This window comes from Plecotus auritus, assembly GCF_963455305.1.
Source record: "Plecotus auritus genome assembly, chromosome: 12".
In the NCBI taxonomy this organism is placed as follows: Eukaryota; Metazoa; Chordata; class Mammalia; order Chiroptera; family Vespertilionidae; genus Plecotus; species Plecotus auritus.
This window is the reverse complement of record NC_137778.1, coordinates 10,894,558-10,921,278: the sequence shown is the minus strand read 5'-3', so window position 1 is coordinate 10,921,278 and position 26,721 is coordinate 10,894,558. Positions and strand designations below refer to the sequence as shown.

Sequence of the window (26,721 nt, the reverse complement as noted above, 5' to 3'; positions counted from 1 at the left end):
GCTATTATAAATGCTGCTATGAACATAGGGGTGAATATATTCTTTCTGATTGGTGTTTTGGGATTCTTAGGATATATATATATATTCCCAGAAGTGGGATTGCTGTGTCATAAGCCAGTTCCATTTTAACTTTTTGAGGAAACTCCATGATGTTTTCCACAGTGGTGGCCCCAATCTGCATCCCACCAAACAGTGCACAAGAGTTCCCTTTTCTCCACATCCTTGCCAACACTTGTGATAGCCATTCTGACAGGTGAGAGTTGATTATCTCACTGTGGGTTTAATTTCTTTGATGATTAATGATGTTGAGCATCTTTTCATGTGTATTGGTCACTTGTATGTCCTCATTGGTGAACATGTTCTCCCATTCAGTGGGCTGTCTTTTCATTTTGTTGGTTTCCTTTGCTGTGCAAAATCTTTTTAGTTTGAATAGCCCCATTTGTTTATTTTTTTGTTTCCCTTGCCTAAGAAGTCATATATATATATATATATATATATATATATATATATATATATATATATATGGTTGCTAAGAGAAATATCTGATATTTTATTGCCTATGGTTCCTTCTATTTTTTTATGATTTTGAGTCTTAAATATGACTTTAATCCATTTTGAGTTTATTCTTATATATGGTGTAAAAGGTGGTCTAATATTTTTTTGCATGCATCTGTCCAGTTTCCCAGCACCATTTATTGAAGAGACTAACTTTTGTCATAGGTTTGTATATTTTTGCCTTTTTTATCATAGGTTGACTATATATATATATATATATATATATATATATATATATATATATATATAGATGTGGGTTTATTTCTGGGATCTCTGTTCATTGATTTATGTGTCAGTTTTTTTAAGCCTTATAGTATATTTTGATATGTGGTAGCATGATACCTCCAGCTTTGCTCTTCTTAAGATTGCTTTGGTTCTTTGGGGTTTTTTGTTATTCCATATAAGTTTTAAGATTATTTTTTCTAGTTCTCTGAAAAAAAAAATGCCATTGGTATTTTGTTTTTTTTTTTTTTTTTTTTTTTTTTTTTTTTTTTTTTTTAAATATATTTTATTGATATTTTACAGAGAGGAAGGGAGAGGGATAGAGAGCTAGAAACATCGATGAGAGAGTAACATCGATCAGCTGCCTCCTGCACACCCCCCACTGGGGATGTGCCCGCAACCAAGGTACATGCCCTTGACCGGAATCGAACCCGGGACCCTTCAGTCCACAGGCTGACGCTCTATCCACTGAGCCAAACCGGTTTCGGCTACCATTGGTATTTTGATAGGGATTGCATTGAATCAATACATTGCTTTTGGTATTATGGACATTTAAAAAATGTTTATTCTTTCTATCCATAAGCATGGTATATGCTTCATTTATTTGTACCATTTTCAATTTCTCTCTTGAGGGTCTTAAAATTTTTTTGAGTACAAAACTCCTTGGTTAAACTTATTTCTAGGTATTTTTTGATAAAATTGTTTATTGTTGAAAGTATTACAGATGTCCCCTTTGTTCTTTTTCCCATTGACACCTCCCCAGCTTTCACCACACTACTGTCTGTGTCCACGGGCTAGGCACACAAATCCTTTGGTTAATCTCTTCTCACCCAACCCTGCCTTCCCACTGAGATTCAACAGTCTGTTCTATGTCTTTGTTGTTAATCCTCACTTGATATTTTTGGGAAGAGTGGGAAGGAGAGAGACATCCATTGGTTGCCTCCTGCACGTACCGGACCAGGGCTGGGGAACCTGCAACCAAGGTGCATACCCTTCAGTCTGCGGGCTGAAGCTTTACCTACTGAGTCAAACTGGTTAGGGCCGTGGTCAGCAAACTGCGGCTCGCGAGCTACATGCGGCTCTTTCACAAAATACCACGGCCTGGGTGAGTCTATTTTGAAGAAGTGGCGTTAGAAGAAGTTTAAAAAGTTTGGCTCTCAAAAGAAATTTCAATCGTCGTTCTGTTGATAATTGGCTCTGTTGACTAATGAGTTTGCCGACCACTGGGCTAGGGCAATGCTTCTATGTCTGTGGATATATTTTGTTCTTTAGATTCCACATATGGAAGATTAAATTTAAAATAGTTCACTGCTGCATGGTAGAGCAGTGAACTATTTTAAATTTAATCTTGGCCACTACTCACTTTAGAAAATAGGGTATACCTAGAGTCGGAAAAGGCTCATCATGGTCCATGATTTGCTGCGGAACCTAAACTTAAAATCTTAAAAAAAAAATTCTTAACAGCTATAATACCTCAAGCAATTCTGCACTGATTACTTTTGTTGCAGTGATATTAAAAACAGCTGAAAATAATTTTAGTCAAGAAATGTAATTTGGATGGTACACTATAGCACATTTTAAAAACAAAAGTGACACAAAAGTATTTCAAGAGTGAGGACCAATAAATTAGAAGAAACATGTTTAATTTACTCCTTTTGTTCCTCTGCGAAGACATTTGTACACACAGGTGCAAATTACTGCAATGCCAACAACTGTAAGAAACCAGAAAACAAATGACATGTAACTCGCAAAAATAATTTCTAAGATTCAAATTCTAGCAAAAGAAATTACTGTCGGCTACATTTCAGTGGTCAGAAATATTATCATTAAGCGCATTTACATTCATATTCCATCTGGACTCTTCCCTATCTAAATACAATTCCCTGGAATCATTTAAATAGTCCACAGTAAGTCAGAAAAGTGTCCTGTTTAGTTTAGAAAATTACCTGAAGAACACTTGAGATTAAAAGTCATATAACTATCTTTGAAAAATAATTACTTAGGGTTATTAAATGGACATATAGAATATAAATGAATGTACAGTCGCCAGCAAAAGATGCATATCATATGAGTGGTCAGTTTTTTCCTACACTGGTTTGCTTAATTTCAAGCTATAAACATTAGAGAAACTAGAAAGTCATTAGTAAAGAATGCACTTCTTCACAGTAATGATTTAAGTGGTATTCAAGTTCAAGATACTTACGTATAGTAAGAATAATTAGAGCAATGATTCCTGGATCTGAGAAGAAATGAAAAGTAGTTTAAAGATATTGAGCATGTATGGGTCCCAGGTAGGAGTTGCATTTTACTTTTGATCTGATCATCTAAAAAGTCATTCTAGTTTTAGCATGACTACTAGTACATTCAAATCATTTTGATTACAGAATACTTCTAATAGATTCCAGCTATAGGATGTGTCTTGTGAAACTCTTAATAGGAACCTCACTTGTCATTGTTTTGTGCTATAGTTACCACACCAGGTTATTTAGTAAAGGTTAATAGGACTAGAATTCACAAGATTAGAGAAAATTATGTACATGTGTCTGCACATACTATTGCTATAAATGTCAATTATTACTAATCATTTTTGACATTTTTTCCCTAACCTGAAATAATTGGAACATAATATATTTATGTAGGACTCTAAGGTCTCATGATAAAGAATTATTAATAAATACCTATTTCAAAAATCTCTTCAATTGGCGGTGATTCAAGAGGCTTGGGATATCCTAGAAAAAAAAAAAAGGAAAGACTAAATAAAGCTTAAAGATCTATAACTTCATTGATTTTTTTTGCATTTGTATAAAAGTACTTATAATTTCCTTATAAATTGTTGTTTTTCATTAAAGATAGAATTCTAAAATACTCTTAAGTTTATACTAAATGTCAGCAGACATTTCCTGTGACAATACTGTGTGGAATAGCAAGCAAATTTACCATTATTGTATTCTCAAATTTGCCTTGAATGAAATATGATTCTATCTAAAATTTAGAAGTTGATTTGGAATAGAAACATTCTTTAATATAATAAAGGCCATTTGTTTTTAAAAAAAACACACCCATAGTTAGTATTTCACCATTGACTATGATGCTAACAGTTTTCTCCGTAAGATCTAGAATAAGATAGAATGCCCACATTTGCCACTACTACTCAACATAATATTGGAAGTTTGGATCAGAGTAGTTAAAAAATTATCGTGTCATCTCTTTATAGATGACATGATCTTTTATGTAAAAAACTCTAAAAATTACAAGCTGATAAAACTAATAAATGAATTTGGCAAAATTGTAGGTTATAAAATCAACATGCAAAAATCAGTTGCATTTATATACACTAAAATGAGTTCTTGGATGTGGCCCAAAAGCATAGGCAACAAATAAATAAACTGGGTATCATCAAAATTAAAAACTTTTGTGCATCAAAAAACACTATCAATAGTGAAAAGGCAATCCACAGAATGGAAGAAAACATCTTCAAATCATATACTTGAGAAGGGATTAATTTCCAAAATACATAATGAACTCCTAAATATCAATAACAAAAATCCCAATTCAAAAATGAGCAAAGGACTTGAATGACATTTCTCTACAGAATAGATACAAATAGGGAATAAGTGCACAAAAAGATGTCTACACATCACTAATCAAGGGGGAAATGCAAACGAAATCCTCAATGAGATACTACACATACCTTACCTACCAGGTATTAGGATGGCTATTATCAAAACACAGAAAAGAACATGTGTTGGCAAGGAGGTAGAGACATTAGAACCTTTGTGCATTGCTGGTGGGGGATGTAAAATGGTGCAGCTTCTGTGGAAGTACGGTTCCGTAAAATGAATTACCATAAAACCCAGCAATTCTACTCCTAGCCGGCCATGTCCTCAAAATTGAAAACAGGGACTCACGCAGATACTTGAATGCCAATATTTAGGAAAGAATACTCAGAATAGCGAGAAGGTAGAAACAGCCCAAGTATCCATTAACAGATGAATGGGTAAACAAAATATGGTATATATAAACAATGTAACATTTTCAGCCACAAAATAAAGTTCAGATAGATATATGCTACTCTCAGATGGATGAACTTGAAAACGTTATGCCCTATGAAATAAGTGATATAGAAAGGACAAATGTAAAATTCCACTTAGGAGTTACCTAGCATGTCAAATTCATAGAGACAGAAATTAGAAGTTACTGGGCAGGGAGGAGGGATATGAATGGAGAGTTACTATTTAATGGGTCTAAAGTTTTAGTTTGGAAAGATGAAAAATTTGGGAGATAGTAGTGATGGTTGCCCAACAATGTGAATGTATTTAATCCCACTGAATTGTACAATTAGAATGGCTGAAATGGTAAAAGAAAAAAGTTGACCTGGAAAAAATCAACATAACAGTAGCCTGCACACTTCTAAACAGGCGGTGTTCTGCCAGATATTAAACCATATTATAGTACTACATTAAAAGAAACAAGTTGATGTTAGTACAGGAATAGACAGAGTTAAGGGAACAGTAAGGAGGCTAGAACACCTATGAGTTTAGTGCATGATAAAACAGTTGGAGAGAAGACAATTTATTCCATAGATGGTGATACTTAGCCACTGACTTAAGGTGGGTAGAGTGGAGAACATAATCTAATTCCACATTCCATAATGAATTTCAGATATACCAATGATTTAAATGCAAAGAATGCAATCAGATACATGGTTAAAATGCTTATATAATTTGAAGACTTAAAGCTTTTATAAGAAAGGCAACACAGCCATTAGGGAAAAGATCAATACATTCAACTGCCTATTAATATAAAACTTCTGCACATATAACAGACTATTATAGGAGAATAGTTATTTATTTATTTATTTATAAATATATATTTCATTGATATTTTACAGAGAGGAAGGGAGAGGGATAGAGAGCTAGAAACATCGATGAGAGAGAAACATCGATCAGCTGCCTCCTGCACACCTCCCACTGGGGATGTGCCCGCAACCAAGGTACATGCCCTTGACCGGAATCGAACCCGGGACCCTTGAGTCCTCAGGCCGATGCTCTATCCACTGAGCCAAACCGGTTTCGGCTAGGAGAATAGTTATTTAAAATATGGTATAAAAGTTGTCATTAAAAAACGGTGGGAATAAATCTAAATACAATCCCAATCTAAGATAGTAAGTTTAAAATGTGGGAGTTTTAGAAAAATATGAACAATGTGATTCTATTTCTGGTTAAGAAAAAAAAATGCCCAATAACATCATATAAGGATATGATGTATCCTTATACATCAGAAATGAAAAAAAATATACCTAAATTACTAACAATGACAATGAACAATGAACTAGAGACAATGAACTCGAGAGAGGAACTAATTTTTTTGCTCTGTATCCTTTTGTAATGTTTGAAAATATACAAAATACATTTGTATATTACTCGTGTAACAAAAGATATAAAAAGGAATCTATATCCAATAGTATAGTATAAAAACCTTAAAAGAAAACGAACTAGTAAAATTAAGGTTAAAAAAACCTGGAAAAATATTCACTATATATTAAAAGGTCTTTAATTTGTAATGAGCTCTCACAATCAACAACAACAACAACAAAAAAACATTTTAGAAACCGAACAGAAAACTGAGCAAAGGCCATGAATAAATATAGATAAAAAAGGTTCAGCCTCATTAATAATTAAAGAAATGCAAATTAAAAGAAGATAATACTTTTCATGATCAGCATACAAAGTTCTTAACAATAGAAGTAGGATAAAGAGTTACTGAACCTGGATATCTTGAAACTGGAGGTTTGGTTGGATGAGTAGGCTTGAAACCTGGAAAAATAAATATTATTCCATTCATCAGTTATCAATAAAAATATGGATTTGATTTTTTAAATTCTCACCTGGGGATATTTTTTCCGTTGATTTCCAGAGAGAGTGAAAGGGAATGAGGGGGAGGGGGGGAGAGAAACATGGATTGGTTGCCTCCTGCACACGCCCCTATCAGGGCTAAGGAACCTGTAACCAAGGTAGGTGCTCTTGACTGGGAATTGAACCCACGACCCTTCAATCCCAGGGCTGACGCTCTGACCACTGAGCAAAACCACCCAGGGCTGATTTTATTTTCGAAAGATTAATTATTCCTCAAAGTTAAAAATATGCATACTTTCCATACTATGGGTTTCTATTTCTATGATCTAAATATATTTACACAGGTGCATACATTAAAAAAGTTCACTACTATTTTATATTTTATAATGAAAACCTTAGAAGTTAACTAAAAACAAATCACAAAAATATTGTGTTCAGAGTAAACATACATATTTAAAATATATAATGTAAGTAGTATCAAACCAAATAATTTATATGCCTTTTTCTTCTGCTTAATATTTCTTGAACATTTTTTTCATAGCACAATCAGATCTACTTTATCACCATTATATGTTGCTATTGGTCCTTTTTTATAATTTTCTCTAATAAAAATTGATTAATAATACCATGAGGAGTTATGATTTCTAAAAAAAGATCCTAGTCATTTTTCTTTTCATACGCTTTTCCTCACCTCAATCCTCTCCTCTTCTTTCAAACAAACTATATGTTTTATAAATCCTTTATTAGTTATCATCGTCAACTCTTTCAAAAGAGCATATCAACAGACACAGTATCTCACAGTACATATACCCACTAGGACCATGCAGGTAAACATGGATGGGTCAATGAGTATAAACTTCACATGCAATCTTATATATCAATCCACACCAAAACCATCTCTTCCCCACCCCCCAACCTCACAGCCCTCAACTAAGAAACTCAAGGAGGCTAACCAGTTGCCAGGTATATTATAAAAAGGTGTTCAAATTACCATGTTAGCATGTATAATTCCCCTCAATTCTTTAAAGTCTTAGGACAACAGAAGATAAGCAAATTAGAAGCCAATGATTGAGATTTGTGTTCAACACCCTTTTTAAACAATAGGAAATTAAAGCCCACAGAAATTATGTTCCATGAGTAAGTGGAACCAAATTAGGGCCTTGTGTAAGGTCAGCCCAGACTAATGCTCTTCCCACTATTCCTCTTGTCTCTTGCTTTTCCTGAAATCAAAGAGAAACCAGAGATAGCAGCACTGAAATCAGGAAGACAACTCCTTCCACCGAATGAAAATAATCTCTCAAGTCTTAGGCTGAGTGGTTGATGAGTATTCCATGCAACAAGTCCTCCATTTCATTTCAAAATGACTTTTCCTGCCTTTAAGTTGGTATGAAATTTTGTTTCTGTTATCAAAGAAATGCCCAGTAAAGAGAAAAAGAATTGTATGAAGTAGTATAAACACCAGTCTTGTTCTAGAGATAGCAGAAATTTCCCAGTTCAAATTGTACTGTATAAAAAGAACTTGCAGTCTGGGAATAACACACAGTCCTGGACCAGGAAGATACCTTTAAATGTGGCAAATGAATTAAAATGGCAAAGTTAGCCCAGCTGAGGTGGTTCAGTGGTTGAACATCGACCTATGAACGAGGAGGTCACGGTTCGATTCCCGGTCAGGGCACATGCCCGGGTTGCGGGCGTGGTCCCCAGTGTAGAGCATGCAGAGGCAGCCGATCAGTGATTCTCTCTCTCCCTTCCTCTCTGAAATCAATAAAAATATATTTAAAATAGCAAAATTGGTGACACAAAAAGCATACATGTTAGAAAACAAACGCCACAGATTTTCCTCTTCACTAATATTAAGTCATGTATGAGCTTCCTTTAAGAGGCTACCAAATGCCAGGCATTATGCTAAGTGGTTTAAGTGCAACCAATTGAAGCTGTATTATCACCCAGTTAGGGAGGCATTAAGTCATTTTACATGTAAGCAAATACATTTGAAGTTTAAATAACTTGCCCAAGTATACATACCTGTTTATATCTGTGGACTATGGCAAATAATTTTAGAATCAGTAAAAATAACAATCAAAATGGCTATTAATATGTTCTTCCTCCTTTTATTACTAAAAGTGATGAGTGTTAATAACATGAATTCAAATTATTTTTATAAAATATGATGTTAGTAAATATGACTTAAAATAGGCTTTGACATTGAAAAACAATATAGGATCAATCAATTGAAAATTATCACTTTTCATTTATATAAATAATGACTTCCATTCTTATTTAGGTAAAAATTCCCATGATTCATTCAATTTATCCTGAAAAAATGGTTACTAAACATTTTTATACATAAAAATACAAACATTATCTATGTGATGTACAGAATGTGCTAAGAACCCTAAGAACACATACAAAATCACAACAGCAAAAGTCTATACGAACTTTATGTCATACATCTGTCATGGATATGAATACAAGATAGTTAATTACTAAAATTGCTTCTTTTCAGTTACTGTGTATCACTGATATTTAATAACACAAAAAACAAAACCTTCAAAAAGAAAGAAGAGATATAATGTGTACCTTTAATACATGTGGGCATCGCAGGCTCCCAAGTACTGTTTCCACCACAGAACACTGGGTTGCTGCCATTAAGGTAGAAACCCTTCAGGCATTCAAATGCAACCTCATCTTTGTAGAAAAATTTTTCTTTCATTTCTGACAATGGTTTTCCATATTTGAGTACTGGCGGTTCACACTGTACCACTAAGAAGTAGAGAAATTTCAGAATTAATAGAAAGTTGCTTTAACCCAGTGCCAGAAAAGATAGTGCAAAGTAGACATTTCCAATGGAAAGAGAAGGAATGAAAGACAAGATGCTAATTTTTAAAAAAATACTTTTTTTAATGTGCCCTGGCCAGTGTGGCTAAGTTGGTTGAACATTGTCCTATGCACCAAAAGGTCTCTGGCGTGATTCTGGTCAGGGCACATACCCAGGTTCTATTCCTGGTCAGAGTACGACCGGAGGCAGCTGATTGACGTTTCTTTCTGTCTCTCTCCTCCCACCCCCTCTAAAATAAATAAAAAATATTTTAAAAATCTAACTTTTTCCACCTAGAACAAACAGTCATTATAGATATTTTTTGTTTCATACATTTTTTTCTACTGCAAATTTTTAGAAAATCTGCCAGGTACAAATTCTGGGTAAGTTCAAATGGCACTTCTGATACTCGTTAGCTCTAAAGATTTTTAAAAAACTTCATGCTAACGCTGATATTGATACCATGTCTGTTTAAAAAGGCTGGAAAGATTTTCGTGAAAAGAAAATAGTTGAGCTGAAATTTAAAAGTTGAAAAGAAGCTAGCCATGCAAAGATATGCAAAGAAAATGTTCTCAGGTGGCAACAACACATATGAACTGGGATGCCAATGGAATTAGGGCCATGTTTTCCAAACATTTTAGACTGAAACCTAGAGATAAAAAAACTACCAGGCGTCCTCAAACTACGGCCTGCGGGCCACATGCGGCCCGCCGGGTGCCGCTGCCTGTCCTGCTTAGCAGCCGACTCGTCCCGGGCCCGCAGTGCGCATAGGAATTTGTTCATAGTTTTTTTTTAAACTATAGTCCGGCCCTCCAACGGTCTGAGGGACAGTGAACTGGCCCCCTGTTTAAAAAGTTTGAGGACCCCTGTACCATTACATAAACACACAGGGCTGAGATAAAGTTGAAGTTAAAACTTAGATTTGTTTTTATGTCAGACATTTAAAAAGGTGGTTAGTGGCATCTCTTTGTGGTTTTTTAATTACATTTTTGTAATTACTAATGATATTGAACAAATTTTCATTTACTTTGTCATTTGTATTTCATGTTTGGTGAAATAGGTATATTCAAATCTTTTGCCTATTTTAAAAATTGTATTCTCTTATTGCGCTTTGAGAGTTCTTTATATATTGTAGACAAAAGTTCATTATCAGATGTGTGCTTTGCAAATATTTTCTATTTATTGCTTTGTTTTCATTCTCTCTGTCTTTTGCAGACCAGTGGTTTTAACCCAATTTGTTAAAATTTTGACAAGAATCATGCTTAATGGGCTGTATTTAAGAAATCTTTGGCTAGGTCCCAAATATTTCCCAAGTTTTCTTGTAAAAGTCTTACTGTTTCAGGTTTTACGTGTAAGTCTATGACTCATTTTGAGTAAATGTTTGGGAATAGTGCTTACATAGGTTCTGGTTTTTTTTTTTTCTCCCTTATAGAAGCCAAACTGTGCCTGTGCCATTTTTGAAAAGAGGATCATTTTACCACCAATTTGTTTGCATATCTGAGATGAAACTCAACTGGACATATTTGCAAGGGTCTAATTCTGGACTCACTATTCTGTTCCATTGTCCTATATGGCTATATACCTTATAGTCTACTTTACATAGACTCTTGATATCAGGTAGAGTGCATCCTTCAATTACGTTCAAAATGGTTCTGACTATTCTAGTTCTTTTGTCATTCCATATAAATTTTAGAATCAGTTTATCAATTTACAAAAAGTTCTGTTTGGCTTTTTATCAGGATTGTGCCGAATTTATACATCAAAAACAGAGAATTAATGTCTTTATTGTGCTGAGTCTTCCAATCAATGACCAACATATGTCCCTTCATATATTAAGGTCTTTCTTAATTTCTTTTATTAGTGCTTAGAAGTTTTTAGCATTCAAATCTTTTCACATATATTGATAGATTTATGCGCAAGTACTTTGGAGATGTTCTAAACAGCAATTTTAAAATTTTCATTTCTACTGGCTGTTAGAATTATATAGACATGTAATTGATTTCTGCAGCTTGATCTTTTATTTCGAAACCTAGCTAAGACTAAAGTCTTTGAAGTGTCTACACAGACAATGTCATAAGTTTAGAGACTATTTTATTGCTTCCTTTCATACATATAGCCTATTTCTTTGTTGCCTTGTTGTAGGACCTCTAGTACGATGCTGAATAGAGTGGTGAGAGTGAATATACTTCCCTTGTTCCCACCTTGGGAGGAAATAAATTAGTTTTTACCATTAAAATTAATGTAAGCTCTAAGGTTTCTATAAATGCCTTTTATCCAGTTGAGATTCCTAGTTTGCTCAGAAGTCTTATCATGAAAAGATGAGTTCTGTCAATTGCTTTTGGGGGGCATCTAATAAGATGATCATATGTTGTTTTCTTCTTTGCAGTCTCTTGATATTATAAATTACACTGATTAATTTTTTAATTTGGATCAACCTTGCATTTATGGGATAAATCTTAATAGGTTATCATGCATTATTAGTATTATATATGATAGGATTTGATTTGTTAGTATTTTGTTTAGAAGTTTTGGTTTGATATTAAGGATATTGTATAATTTTCTTGCAATGTCTTTGTCTGGTTTTGGTATCACACTAATGTTGTCCTTATTGAGAAGTATTCCCTTCTCTTATATTTCTTGAAGAGTTTGTGTAGAGGTGCTATTGTCTATTCCTAAAATGTTTGGTAGAATTCTCCAGGTAGGCCATCTGGGTCTGCAGTTCTCCTTGAGGGAAAGTTTTAACTCTCTTTAATAAATATAGGACTATACGGGTTACCTACATCTTTCAGTAGTTTTGGTATTTTGTGTCTTAAAAAAAATTTTTTTTTTAAATTATAGGACCACTTTGTTGGGCTACTACCATCCTACTAATAAGAAAACTGAGCCTTAGAGAAATAAACTTAGCCAACTAAGTGGCAGAGCAGGGTTTAGATGTGACAAAGTCCTTTTTTAAAAAAAATATGGTCCCATGTTTAAAAGCGTTTTACTGGAAATTTTGGGTGAAGATTCAAGGTCAACCTCATCGCACTCAGTATTTTCTTTTCACCCACTCCTCTATTCACTCCCCTCCCCCTTTGACAACCATTGACCGTTTTCTGTATCTATTTGTCTCTGTTTCTGTTTCTATTTGTTTTGTTGTTTTAGATTCCACATATAAGTAAAACCATATAGTTGTCTTTTCTTTTTGATTTCACTTATATAATACCCTTTATGTCCACCCATGTTGTCTCCAATGGCAAGATTTCATTCCTGTTTATTGTTAAGTAATACTCCATTGTATGTGTATATTTGTTTGTGTGTGTGTGTCACGTTTTCTTTATCCATTCATCTATCAGTGGTCATCAGTAATTTGTGTCTTTCCAGGAATTTGTCAATTTCATTTAAGTTGTCAAATTTATAGGCATAATGTTTTCTGTATTACTCACTTATTATACATTATTCCTTACGTTTACAGGATATTCAGTGTTGTCTCATTCTTTTTAAAAAAAAAAATGTTTTTATTGATTTTTAGAGAAGAGAGGAAGGGTAAGGGATAGAGAAATAGAAACATTGATGATTGATTGGCTGCCTCCTGCACGCCATCTACTGGGATTTGAGCCTGCAACCCAAGCATGTGCCTTGACTGAGAATCAAACTGGTGACCTCTTGGTTCCTGGGTTAATGTTCAACCACTGAGCCACCCCAGCTGGGCTCATTCTTGATATTGATAATAAATAAATATCCTTTTACTTGTCATTCTAGCTGTAGGTATATCTATATTATCAATCTTCTCCAAGAAGCAGGTGTTAGTTTCATTGAATTTTCTGTACTATTATCTTTTCAATTTCATTGATTTTTAGCTTTATTATTCTGTTTCCTCGTTTTGAATTTACTCCCTAGTGCCTTAAACACCATTTTTAAAAAATGTGTGTACAGAGTTTATCATTGTTTTCAGTAAGAGAGTCGGTCTTTTACAATTTACTCCACCATTACCTATTGCGATAGATCTCAGACATTTTAATATAAAAAGGATTTTCTTATTTTTAAGCCAGTGCGTGTTAAGTTTTTGGTCCTTCCAAGCATGTACACAGTAGTTCACATTGTATAAACTGAAGTGCCAAGAACATGTTGGAGGTGGGGACTCCTACAACAAGAATTAGTTGTTTCAATTTGTGATAAATTAAAAGTCAATTTAACAGGAGGAAGAAGCACATACGACTCTTTGTTTACTTATAGGTAAGACTATCTACAAAGTGTTTCCACTGTATTTACAAATGAAGAAGGAAATAAATGGAAATATCATTACCTTTACATTGAGGAGGGTCACTACTCCATGTGCTAGGCCCAGAACAAGTAAGCTTGCTCTCTCCAACAAGTGAATACTCCTGAGGTCCATTTGAAGGGTCACAAGTATAAGTCACTACTTCATTAAATTCAAATACAACCCTCCAGCTATTCGTGCGTTTTCCATTATCTATTTTTCCAGGTTCTTCACACAAAATCTCTACAAAAGAGAGAAAGAAAAAGAGGAAATGAGAGGAAAATGAAAGATTAAAACAACATTTAGTAAAATAAATTCAATAAATTCATTAACATATGATTTCTATAGTCTAGTGGTGAATCTAATACCCATTTAGAATGTTTCTGTGAGAAAATGTTATTACCCCAAAGTCAAACCATGTAGAAATGAACTTTCAAAAGAAAACTGATTTTCTCAAATATCTAAATGAAATACCGATATTTATCTATAAGGCTATGCTAAGTTTTGTTTTAGTCATCATAAGATTTGCTGAAAATTTGAGGAGAAAATATTCATGCGATTAAAGATTCACTGATATTAAGAAATGCTTTATAATTTATAAATATTTGCCAAGTCATTGGTTCACAATTATACTAAGATATGTCTCTTTTTTCATTTTAAACCTTATGTGTACAGTGAAATGTTCCAGAAGCTACAAATTGAGTTATTTCACAACAAATTGAATCTAAGTGTCTTCCTTTAAGCCAGATTTTGAAGAGATTTATAAAAGTGAAAAACAATGCTACCATTCTCACTATTTGTTTTCGGACATTTTAAAATTATCTTATAAAAAATATTTTAACATGCATTGACTTTACTATTTTTTTTAATTTATATTAACGAATAATTATTTTAGAAACTTGTTTTCATTCCAATATAATAAATATCAATAGACCTAAACCACATAAAGTGAAGCTCTTTGGAATCTTTGTTAATTAAAAACATAAAGGACAAGAATGTGGAGAAAAGGGAGCCCTCTTACACTGTTGGCAAGTCTGTAAATTGGTGCAGCCACTATCAGAAACAGTTGTGAGGATCCTCAAAATATTAAAAACATAAGTATAATTTGACCCAGCCATTCCACTTGTTGGCATTTATCAGAAGAAAACAAACAAAAAAAAAAACTAATTCAAAAAGATATATGCATATATACACCCCTAGGTTCATTGCAGCATTATTTATAACTAGAGGCCCGGTGCACAAAATTCGTGCACGGGGGTGGGAGGGTGTCCCTCAGCCCAGCCTGCACCCTCTCCAATCTGGGACTCCTTGAGGGATGTCTGACTGCCCGTTTAGGCCCTCACAATCCAGGACTGCTGGCTCCCAACCACTCACCTGCCTGCCTGCCTGATTGCCCCTAACTGCTTTTGCCTGCCAGCCTGATCACCCCCTAACCACTCCCCTGACAGCCTGATCAATGCCTAACTGCTTCCCTACCGGCCCAATTACCCCTAACTGCCCTCCCATGCCAGCCTGGTCACCCCCAACTGCCCTCCCCTGCAGGCCTGGTCACCCCCAACTGCCCTCCCCTGCTGGCCTGGTTGCCCCTAACTGCCCTCCCCTGCTGGCCTGGTTGCCCCTAACTGCCCTCCCCTGCAGGCCTGGGTCCCCTACAACTGTCCTCCCTTGCAGGCCTGGTCTCGCCCAACTGCCCTCCCCTGCTGGCCTGGTCACCCACAACTGTCCTCCCCCTGCAGGCCTGATCACCCACAACTGCCCTCCCCTGCTGGCCATCTCGTGGTGGCCATCTTGTGTCCACATGGGGGCGGCCATCTTGTGTTGGAGTGATGGTCAATTTGCATATTACTCTTTTATTAGATAGTATAGCCAAGGTTTAGAAATAACCTAAGTGTCCATCAATAGATGAATAGATTAAAAAGGTGTGAGGCACATATCTATCTATATATACATATATAAGGATATATATGTATACACATATAATATACAAATATACATCCATATGCAATGGAATATTATCAGACATAAAAAACAAATGAAATCTTATCATTTGCCAATAACATTGATGGACTTAGAAGGTATTATACTAAATGAAATAAGTCAGAAAGAGAAAGCAAATACCACATGATTTCAATTACATGTGGAATCTAAAAGAAACAAACCAAATAGGAATAGACTCACAGATACAGAGAACAAACTGATGGTTGCAGAGTAAAGGGGGATGGGGGGATGGGTAAATAAGGAGAAGGGGAATAAGAGGTATAGACTTCCAGTTATAAAATAAATCAATGCCAGGCCAATGTGGCTCAGAGGCTGAGTTTTGACCCATGAACCAGGAAGTAATGGTTCAATTCCAGATCAGGGCACATGCCCAGGTTGCAGGCTTGGTCCGCAGTATGGGGTATGCAGGAGGCAGCTGATCAGTGATTCTCTTTCATCACTGATGTTTCTCTCTCTCTCTCCCTCCCTTCCTCTATCTGAAATCAATAAAAATATATTTTAAAAAATGAATCAAGTCACCAGGATGTAATGTACAGCACAGGGAATCTATAATAATAAAAGTGTAATATGCTAATTAGACCGGATGTCCTTCCAGACAAAGCAGGGGCTGCGAGGGAAGCCCGGGTCCCGGGTGCCAGAGAGAAGCCGGTGCTGGCAGCTGGGGGAGGGAAGGCCTACTCTTGCACAAATTTCATGCATCGGGCCTCTAGTATAATAATAATGTAATACATTTGAATAGTGACAAATGGTTACTATACTTATCATAGTGATTACATTGTAAGGCACATAAATAATGAATCACTATGTTGAAACTAATATACTATTGTATGTCAACTATATTTTACTTAAAAAAAAAAATCAGCATAAGTGGGTCCCCAGGCCGAAAATATTGAGAATTGCTAAATTCTAAAGTAAAAATTTACTTACTTTCACATGTTGGGATTTCACTGCCCCAATATACTGTGTCTCCAGAAAGTTTACAAGTTATAATTGGTTCACCTTTTAAGTAATAACTAAATGAAGGGGGAAAAAAAGGTTACTGTTTTATTTACCAGTTAACAAGATGTACATAATAAAGAGGAACATTTCATATAGTTGTTTTCTGCACTACAGTATGTTGAGGGGGAATTTTCTTAAATGGCATACTATCATGAAAGTTCTAAACAAATCTGGAATTAAACAGTTTTTGCATTTGCACACACATTGACCAAGAGTAAAGATATCTAAATAAATCTGTCATGCCTGGCAGGCTGGCCTCTTTGCTCTCCCTGGCATAACACATTAATTTCCATGGCTTTGCTCCTTCCATTCTGCTCAGTCACACAACAATTCAGTCCAGAGACAAGGCCCTGGAGCTTGGAGTCCCAGCTCCAGCACTGACTTGTTATTTGACCTTGGGCAAGTCCCTTCATGTTTCCCTTTTCACATTCCTCATTTATGAAGAGGAGGTAATAGTATATGTATCATGGGGTTGTTCTGAGTATTAGATGAGTTAACATCTGGCACATAGTGAGTGCTAGGTAAGTTTTAGTTCTTATTAACACAGGCATGTCTCAGAGATATCATGGGTTTGGGTTTGGTTCCAGACCACCACAATCAAGTGAACATCACAAGAACTCGAATCATACAAAACTTTTGGTTGACCAGTGCATATGAAGTTATATTTATACTATAAACTAGTATATTAAGTGTTCAATAGCATTATGTCTAAAGACAGAATGTATATAGTTTGATTTTAAAATGCTTTATGCTTAATAATAATAATAAAAAAAGCCAATCATCATTGAGCCTTCAGCCAAGTTGTGACTCTTGCCAGCCGAGTGTTATGCCTGGATGCTGATAAAAACACAATATATGCAGAGTGCAATAAAGCAAAGCACAATAAAATGAGGTATGCATGTATTTTTTAAATCAGAATGTGTTTCTTGGAATAGCTCAGACATACTACTTGATGAAATCTCTGATTATTTAAATTCACAGTACTCTCTTCCTTCTGGATTCTCACTGCAATAATCATGAACAACTATTTGTTACTTCTCCTTTACTATTTTGCAGTCACATTCCTCTGTATATATTGTGTTTCTCAATAAGGACACAATTTTTGAGAAAAAAATCTGTGTCTTAAATGGTTGGTACCCCTCAAAATGCTTTAGCAGTCGTTCTGCATATAACTATTAAATGGATGTTCCATTATTTTTACTTGATCAAGTTAAAAATAGTGGAACGGTTTGTACATAGTTTCAGAAGATTCACTCATTTTCTCCATATTTTAGTGTTTTAAGAGAAAATTCTGAGAAGATGGCAGAGTAGGACTTTGTCACTCCAACTAGACAACAATTTCAATAGCAGAATCTGCTTGATTTAACTATTTTTGAACTCTGCGGTCTACTGATGGCTTGAAACTTCCAGGGAAAGACCCTAACCAGTAAACATAATTTCAGTAAATTTCAGCTCTTAGGAAAATAGCAGCTATACATCCCCCACCATCCACAATGTGGCAGGCAGCTGTGTATGTATTCTTCAAGCAGCCTGCAATAGCCAGGAGCTCAAAAAGGCCCTGCCCTACAAATATCAGAAAATTGTGTTCTGGTTACTGCTTCGGACCACAGAGAAGTGGACAAAGAGATGGGAGGCCATTGTTCTCTAGCTAGCTCCTTCCTCCCCAGCTGAAACGACTTTAAGGGGATTTAAAAATCCTGCACCCTTTTCTCTCCACTACATATTTTTCTTTTCCTCTCTCAGGAGGTAGACATTAAAAACCAGGATCTTCAAAAAGAATGCATATATATATAGAAAATTAGAAATTGAGTGCATGTGCTCAGGGAAAGGCTCAAAAAACAACCTGAGAAGACCTTCAGTTTATATCTCGGGCTGATCTCAGCACAGAGACACCAAACTACAATAAAAGTATCCAGAAACAATACCAAAAAATAGCAAGGTCTAAGGAAGGTAAAGAAGCTGATTTCTAGAGTTACCACATTATTAGGTTCAATTATGCAGTATTCCTAAAAAATAAAATAAATAGTAAGGCACGCCAAGAAAGAGGTATGTATGATCCATTATAAAAAAATCAAAAAACTGTCCCTGATAAGGGCGTGATGGCAGATTTACTAAACAAAGACTTCAGAATAACAAGATGCTCAAAGAACTAAATGAAAAAAGAAAATGAAGAAAGGTTAAGAAAATGGTGTGTGAACAAACTGAAATATCAATAAGCAGATTAATAAAAAACAGAAAAAAACAACAACAAGAAATTCTGGAGTTCAAAAGTACAATATACCTTGAAAAATTCACTAGAGGTTTTAAAGGTAGATTTGAGCAGGCCAAAGAATGAATCAGTGAATATGAAGTTAGGACAATAAAAATTATTGTCTAAAGGACAGAAAGAAAAAAAGTGAAAAGTTAACAGAGCTTAAGGGACCTGTGGGATACCATCAAGTGGACCAACATGCACATTGTGATAATCCCAACATGAGAAGACAGAAATGGGCACAAAGAATATATGAAGAAATATGAAGGCTCACAACTCCCCAGATTTGATAATAGACAGGAATATAAACACCCAAGATCTCAATAACCACCAGGTAAAATGATTTCAAAATGACCTACACTAAGACACAATACAGTAGACTCTCCAGATCTGTAGGTTTTGCATCTATGGATTTAACCAACCAGGAATTGAAAATATTCTTAAAAAGAAAAAGTACAGATTTCTTTTTCTTGTCATCATTCCATAAACAATAAAGTGTAACAACTATTTATACAGCCTTACATTGTGTTAGGTATTATAAGTAGTCTAGAGGTGATTTAAAATATACAGGAGGATGTCTATAGGTTAAGTGCAAATTCTATGTCCTCTTATACAAGGATCTTGAATTAGTATCAGCAGGGAGGTGTGCTGGAAATAATCCCCCAATGAAACATAAGGACTACTGTAATCAAACACTCAAAAACCAAAAACAGAGTATCTTGAACTAGGAAGAGGGAATAAATCATGACATACAAGGGATCCTTAATAATATAATCAGCAGATCAGAAAATTTGGAACCCAGAAGACAGTGGGTAGATACACTAAAACTGCTAAAAGAAAAAAAGAACTCTAAACCAAAAATACTTTATCCAGCAAAACTGTCCTCAAAGTGAAGGGGGAATTAAGACAGTCCCAGGTAAACAAAAGCTGAGGGAGCCTGTGGCCACTAGAACTTCCCTATAAGAAAATTTCAAAGGAGTCCTCCAAGGTCATATAAAAGGGCACTAGAAAGTAACTTGGACCCATATGGGAAATAAACTTCTCACTAAAGGTAAATACATGGGCAATTACAAAAGCTTGTATTGTTTTAAAAATAGTTTGTAATAAAAAAATAGTTTGTAATCATAATTTTTGTTCTCTTCGCAATTTAAGAGATAATACATTTAAAGAAAAAATATTAGTGTAAGAACTAGTGGTACTGTAACTTTTAAAAATATATTTTTTTTTATTGATTTCAGAGAGGAAGGGAGAAGGAGAAAAGGATAGTGACATCAATGATGAGAGAGAATCGAGCCTGCAACCCGGGCATGTGCCCTGACTGGGAATCGAACCTGTGACCTCTTGGTTCATAGGTCGACACTCAACCATTGAGCCACACCAGCTGGGCCTGTAACTTTGTTTTATTTAACTCCAAATCTTGTTTTGTATATAAATTAAGAGATAATGCATTTAAAAGAATATATAAAGATGCAATTTTGAGACAGTAACAACCAAATGGGGTGGCTATGAAGCTATAAAGGAGTTAAGTTTTTGTGTATTAAACTGGTATAAATTCCAATTTAGATTGATAAAACTTTAGGATTTTAAATGTAATCCCCATGGTAACCACACAAAAAATAGCAATAGAATATACTCAAAAAGAAATGAGGAATAAATGTAAACATTTCATTACAAAAAGACAACTAACATAGAAGACAGACAATAATGCAGGAAATGAACCAAAAAGGCTACCAGGCATATAGAAAGCATATACCACAAAGGCAGAAGTCCCTCCTTGTCACTAGTTTACATTTAAATGACAAATGCTCTAATCAAAAGAAAGAAATTGGCAGAATGAACACATAGTCCTACTATATATTGTCTACAAGACACTCATTTGAGATCCAAAGACAAAATCAGTTGATGGATGTAAAAAGATATTCCATGCAAATTGTATCCCCCCAAAAAGCAGGAGTGGCTGTACTAGTATCAGGTAAAACAGACTCAAAATCAAAGAAGTTTACAAGAGACAAAGGACCTTAAATACTATTAATAAAAGGTACATAAAACAAGTAGATAAAACGGTTATAAACATTGACACCTAATGACAGATCATCGAACTATAGGAAGCAACAGAACTGGAGAAATGCACATTTCTACATAACAGCCATTTCTACCATAATCGTTATAGACTTCAATACCCCACTCACAATAAAGTATAGAACCACCAGATAGAAAGTATGTAAAGAATTAGAGAACAACATTTCTGTGAGCCCTCCTTCAACTCTGAGACTTGGTTGTGTTTTTTTTGTAAATAGGGTGCATGCTGTTGTCAAGGATGAAGTCACCATGATTACTACATTTGTGATGCTTACAATAAGCTTATTGTTACCTATAGCAAGGGTAATGTAATTTGGCTTTCCTTTAATTTGTTTCTTTCTATTAAGTACATATGTTTTCAGTCTCCATAAAAAGCCCGAGAGTTGATTTGCTGCAAGTGCAATTTGTCACACAGAAAGCAGGTGAAATCAACTTTATGGGAATGTTTAAGAAGAGAAGAAAAACAATCTTGAATCAGTAACATTTACCTTATTTTCTCTAAGGAGCAACTTACCCATAGTTGCAATAAAAGTAAGCGTCTTTATCAAATTCAAAGCCTATTTGTGATTCATATTCTTCATATACTTCACCATTAGGAATCTTAGGATTTGGACATGTTTTTCCTAAAAGAAAATTTGCAAATTCATTTTTTATACAAATTTCAAAACAGATTTAATAAAAATAATTCTACACTGCTCTTGTCAATTCATGCAATAGTATTTTCTTAAGTTAACTATTATAAGGGAAAACATAAAATTCACATTTACCCAAACAACTGCCTGCAAAAAACTTCCCGGGAGATTTGTCGAAGCCTAAACACCTGTCTTGCTCTCTAAAACCTTGTTTCCCATGAGAAAATCATCATTGCCATCGTGGAAAACGAATCCAAATATGTGTTAAGAAAAAAACAACACAAGAGCAAGCACACATGCATACAAAAAACGAAAGGACGGGTCTGTTTACTTACTGTAACAAGCATCATCAAGGGGGAACCACGTGTTATTTTTCTCACAAAAGGTGCCGAAGGCATAATATTTGGAATAATGTCCTGGTCTACATTCATAATATATTTTCTCCCCAGGTGAATACGAAGGTTTAGGGGTACCCTTTAACTTCATAGACTGGTACAGTGGTGGTTTACCACAGCCACCTAAAAGTAAGGAAATAAGAGCATAAACATGAAATATTTAACCTCTTTGACAGGCAGGGACTGTGGCGTGGCAGCAGGTGGGGAGTACAGAATAAATGGGAAGGTCCTTGGCAAGATTTTAAAGACTTGTTCCCTGCTTTCCCCCAAGTGTCCTAGGGGTGGGCCACGTGCTGCACTGGCTTTCCATCGCATTCTATTCGCTTTTGGTTTGTTGGGGAATGAGCTGAATTTTTATTCAACAGGAAAGTTAGGAGACAAATATCAATGTTTTAGGTCTTAAAGATACACTATGTAGGTATGTATCATTCCCCTTTCTTTTGAAATTCATTTCAAAACTCTTCCAAGAAGTCATTTTTCTCCCTCTGCCTTTTTATTTCAGCAATGCTTCTTCTTCTTTTTTTTAACCTGTGGGCGTGAAAATCTAAAAAGTGTGTTAGAACTATTATGTAAAATAATGTGATGGAGACACATCAAGTAAAGTCCCAAAGGGCTAAAAGCGTGCAGGGGTCTTTCCTATCCGCGTAAGGATCTTAAAAAAGAAGATAGCCCTATTCTGATCCCTCCTCCTCTCTCACACCCTGGGTTGGCCTCGTTTCAGATGGCGAGACCAGTCAAGAGTATTCCAAACACGTCCAATTTTACTCTTCTTTTCTATCATATTCTAAAAATCCGAAATTATATCTACCCAGTCCAACATTCCATTTCCACCATGCCCTAACGTGGACCTCCTGACAAAACGTTTTCAACATTTCCACGATGCTCACCTGGGTATCCGAGTGCTCCTCAAACAACTGCCCTAGACAAAACAAACGCAGCCCGGAAGCCCTAGTCATTAACAGCGTAGTTTAAAAGAGGATTCCCGGAGAGGTCGGTTCTATCAACATTTACGGAATACCCTGAGCTAGACATCCCCATTTACAACAGGAAAACAAATAGTTAGAAAGTCTATGTAATTCTGTTCTCAGACAAATAAGATCATTCTGGAGTTTCCTGGAACTAGCAAGAAAGCACGCACACAACAGCATGGTTACATTATGCAAGTAACCTTTGTGTTATGCAATCTCAGTAACTCAAAGCGTATCAAGAGGATTCCTAATATGTCTTTTTTATACAAGAGTGCTTTTAATGTATAGTAAGGTTATATATAACGTAACTCATTAGATTCAGTAAAACGTCTTCAACAGTGGATGGCCTTCGCTTTTAGTTGATGAGCTGTATGGGAAAACAATATTACCATTGCTTATTGTTCATTTCTTACGATTCTCATTTCTCACTAGGTTTAGCTACCAATGTTTTTTAGGTTGCTTCCGAATCTTCCCTAGATGGGCGGCACGGGGGAGGGAGCAACATACCAATACGATTTGGGGGCAACAGTGAGCCTGTAACCTTCATGTACAAAAAGCACGGAGCGCCCTTCGCAATCCTAAATCCGAGGACGCAGAGCTGCTCGCACTCAAGGACTCCACGTGCGCTCCCAGCCCCCACACAAAGCAAGCAGTGAGCTTCCCCGCCCGGCTCTCCACAAGGCGCACACAGGTCACACGCAGCCAAGGCTCCCCCAGCCCAGCGCAGCGGGGCACCAACACTCCCCTCACCCAGGCATCACCACCCTCAGGAAACGCAGCGCAAACACCCCTCACGGGCCCAGCTCGGGCCCCAGCAACATCCCCACGCACAGGGCACTCGAGAGCAAGCCCTCATCTTCAGCACAGGTGAGGGCTCCCCATCCTGAGCGACTCAGTCCACAAACACCTGCACGCTTCTGCCGGAGATATCCCTTCGTCCCCGGCAAAGACCGGTAGCGCCCCAGCATCCCGGAAAGCTCAGTGCCGACCACCAAGCAACTTTCATCGCTGCCACTACAGGAACCCACCCGTCCTGGACCCGCCACAGCACAACCCCGAGGATCTGTGGCTGAGCCTTCTACCCCAACTCCGCACCACCCGGGTCCGAGCCCTGCGCCTCCAACCTGACCCTGACCCACCAAGACAACCTCCTGCCCGTTCCCCCGCTCCCGCCCCCATCCCCACCCCCGCCTTCGGCACCCTTCAGCCCGCTCCCCAACCTTCTCCAGTTCGTTTCCGAAGCGCACACCCTCTCCAGGTTCCTACCAAAGGATGTGGGTAACTGGAGCACTAGGGTCACCAAAGTGATCCCCACGAAGCACCAAGAAGAAAGGGGACTCTCGGGGGGACGGGGAGGTGCCCTGCGCGGCTCGCAAGACCGGGTCATTTTCCGGGAGGTCAGCGGGAATCCTCAGGGGCAGCGTGCACTTACCTTTTTGACTGCGGACGCCAGACGCAACAATCGCTAGACTCACAAAGTGTAAGTAACCGCAGGTGGGCGTGACCTGCGCGGCGTGCGGGGCTGGGCGGGGCCGAGCAAATGAGTAGGAAGGCGGGGCCGGCGCCAGTGTGGGCAGTTAGCACCAGAGCGGAGGGAAAGCGGCTCTTCCCTTCCTGGGTTCTAACCGACCCGGGTCTGTGGGTAGCTATGGAAAGAAAACGAGCTGTTGGAACTCCGGAAGAAAAGAATAAAGCGCATCGACCTGAAAATAGCAACCCAGAGCCATGGGCCGCCTGGTGGCCAGCACCCCTTAGGGCTCCACTTTTGTCCTGGGGCCTCCAGACTGTCAGAAGCGCCAAGGCCCTTGCTCAAATTTTGCACTAATGAGGCATTATTAGGGACAACACTTGAGGTTTCTGTGATTGAAGGTCTGCTCCTGAGTCCCATCGAAGCCTGCGAGATTTCAAAATCACCAAGATGATGATTTCACTGTTAGTTTACTAACTATCCTGCACTCACCTAAGTAAAAGAAGTGTGTGTCTATCATTTTACTTTTTATCCAATCCCAAAGGTTTCCCCACTTTGCTTTCTCCCGCCTCCCTAATCTATTGCCAATGGATTTCATGGAACCCACTTAAGTCTCCTCTTTTGAGGGTAATGTATGAAACATGGTGCAAAACGGCCCTTCTCCAGAGCATTGTCTCAATCCGTTGAGATTTGGCTTCCCGGCAATTGTTGACAGTTTGGCTCAAATAAGCTCACAAAGATTCGTCATGGGTTTGAATGTTGCTTATGTTAACACCACAATGAACTAATAGTTGATAGGATTATGGATATTTTATTTTCTTTGTGCTTTTTAGTTTTCTATATAATCAAGTAAAGAAAAAAAAATTAAATCCAAGGTATACACAACGTCTGTTTTGCTAATAAAATGTTGGGGATAGAACCTGTGTTGCATTGGATTCAGGTCTGAGAGAATGCTGAGCAAATGGAAGCTCTCCATATAAACCACAAATGCACTTTCTGGAATTACACCACTTTATATGTAATTAAACCATGCTGCATCTGAGATGTGCTGAAGACTGTTGGTTCATCAAAATCATGGCATTTCCTCTTCCTTTCAGAACAAGACAATGTAAATTCTGGAAGAGAGTATAATACACTAAGTGTGAAGGTGAGGTATAAAACAACCACCTTATTATATTAGACTAGAGGCCCAGTGCACAAAATTTGTGCACTGGTAGCCTCCCTAGGCCTGGCCAGAGATCAGGGCTGATCAAGGCCTTCCTTCCCCAGGTGCCAGCAGCCGGCCAGGGCCTTCCTTTGTTCTGCACCGCCCCCTGGTGGTCAGTGCATGTCATAGCAAGCGATTGAATTCCCATTCTCCAGGTTGAACTCCTCAGGGGACACTTTGCATATTAGCTTTTTATATATATACTAGTGACCCAGTGCACAAAATTCATGCACATTAAAAGGGGATTAATTAGAGAAAATAATTTAATATTGCTATTTGCCCTTTCTCTATAATAGAAGTGTCAGAGATGAAAGAAAATTAGTAAAATGTATATGATAACTTTCCTCCTGTCAGAGTCTGGGGCACACCATGGGACCCAGAGTCAAGTCCCTGCCCACCCACATGCACCTCAAAATCGCATGAGACCCAGACTTGGCCACCCCCACCCCCATTGGGCTAGATCCAGACCCACCAGTCCCACCCTTGTCAACCCCTGCCGGGATGGGGGGCATGGCCTGAGGCCCCCCAGCCCAGACTGGGGCGGAGGGCGTGCCTTGAGGTCCTCCATCAAGTCCTGCCAGGTGGGGGACATGGCCTGAGATCCCCTGTCAAGCCCAGCACCAGGAAGGGGCGCAGCCTCAGGTTCCCCGTCAAGCCCCACTGGGCGGGGGCAAGGATGTACCAAATCCTGGGAAATTTCTGAAAGGTGATGCTTACAATAATTTTAGACACCAGCAGGAACAAAGTGGGATTTATCTCTAAAAGGAATGAGCTGCGGTATTTTTCTTTCATTGCCTGGCTCATTTCACTTAGCATAATGCTCTCCAGTTCCATCCATGCTGCTGCAAATGGTAAGAATTCTTTCTTTTTAATGAAAGAAAAATACCACATGATCTCACTCATTTATGGAAAATAAAGAACATTATAACCTGATGAACAAAAAGACAGAGACAGTAAAGCACCGAACAGACTGTCAAATTACAGCAGGAAGGCTGGGGAGTGATGGGGAGGGGGGGAAAGAGATCAACCAAAGG

The 26,721-nt window shown here is 37.2% G+C and overlaps 1 protein-coding gene across 5 annotated transcripts; it reads right to left on the bottom strand.

The window, feature by feature from the left end:
* Positions 1-1,469: 1,469 nt before the first annotated feature.
* On the bottom strand, positions 1,470-24,656 carry LOC308237105 (membrane cofactor protein-like). 5 transcript variants are annotated; one of them, XM_080647596.1, is made up of 11 exons: positions 24,445-24,488; positions 23,322-23,379; positions 21,985-22,167; positions 21,532-21,640; positions 16,616-16,701; positions 13,736-13,933; positions 9,213-9,395; positions 6,546-6,593; positions 3,456-3,506; positions 2,981-3,016; positions 2,315-2,489 (listed from the first exon to the last, which is right to left on the bottom strand). In XM_080647596.1, the coding sequence occupies exons 2-11, from the start codon at positions 23,323-23,325 to the stop codon at positions 2,419-2,421; spliced, it is 969 nt and encodes a 322-aa protein (XP_080503722.1). In that variant the 5' UTR covers positions 23,326-23,379; positions 24,445-24,488; the 3' UTR covers positions 2,315-2,418. The 5 variants fall into 5 exon arrangements, with proteins under 5 accessions (XP_080503723.1, XP_080503722.1, XP_080503721.1 ...); XM_080647597.1 differs by lacking the exon at positions 23,322-23,379 and having other exon boundaries at positions 1,470-2,489; positions 24,445-24,656; XM_080647595.1 differs by lacking the exon at positions 23,322-23,379 and having other exon boundaries at positions 24,279-24,454.
* Positions 24,657-26,721: the final 2,065 nt, after the last annotated feature.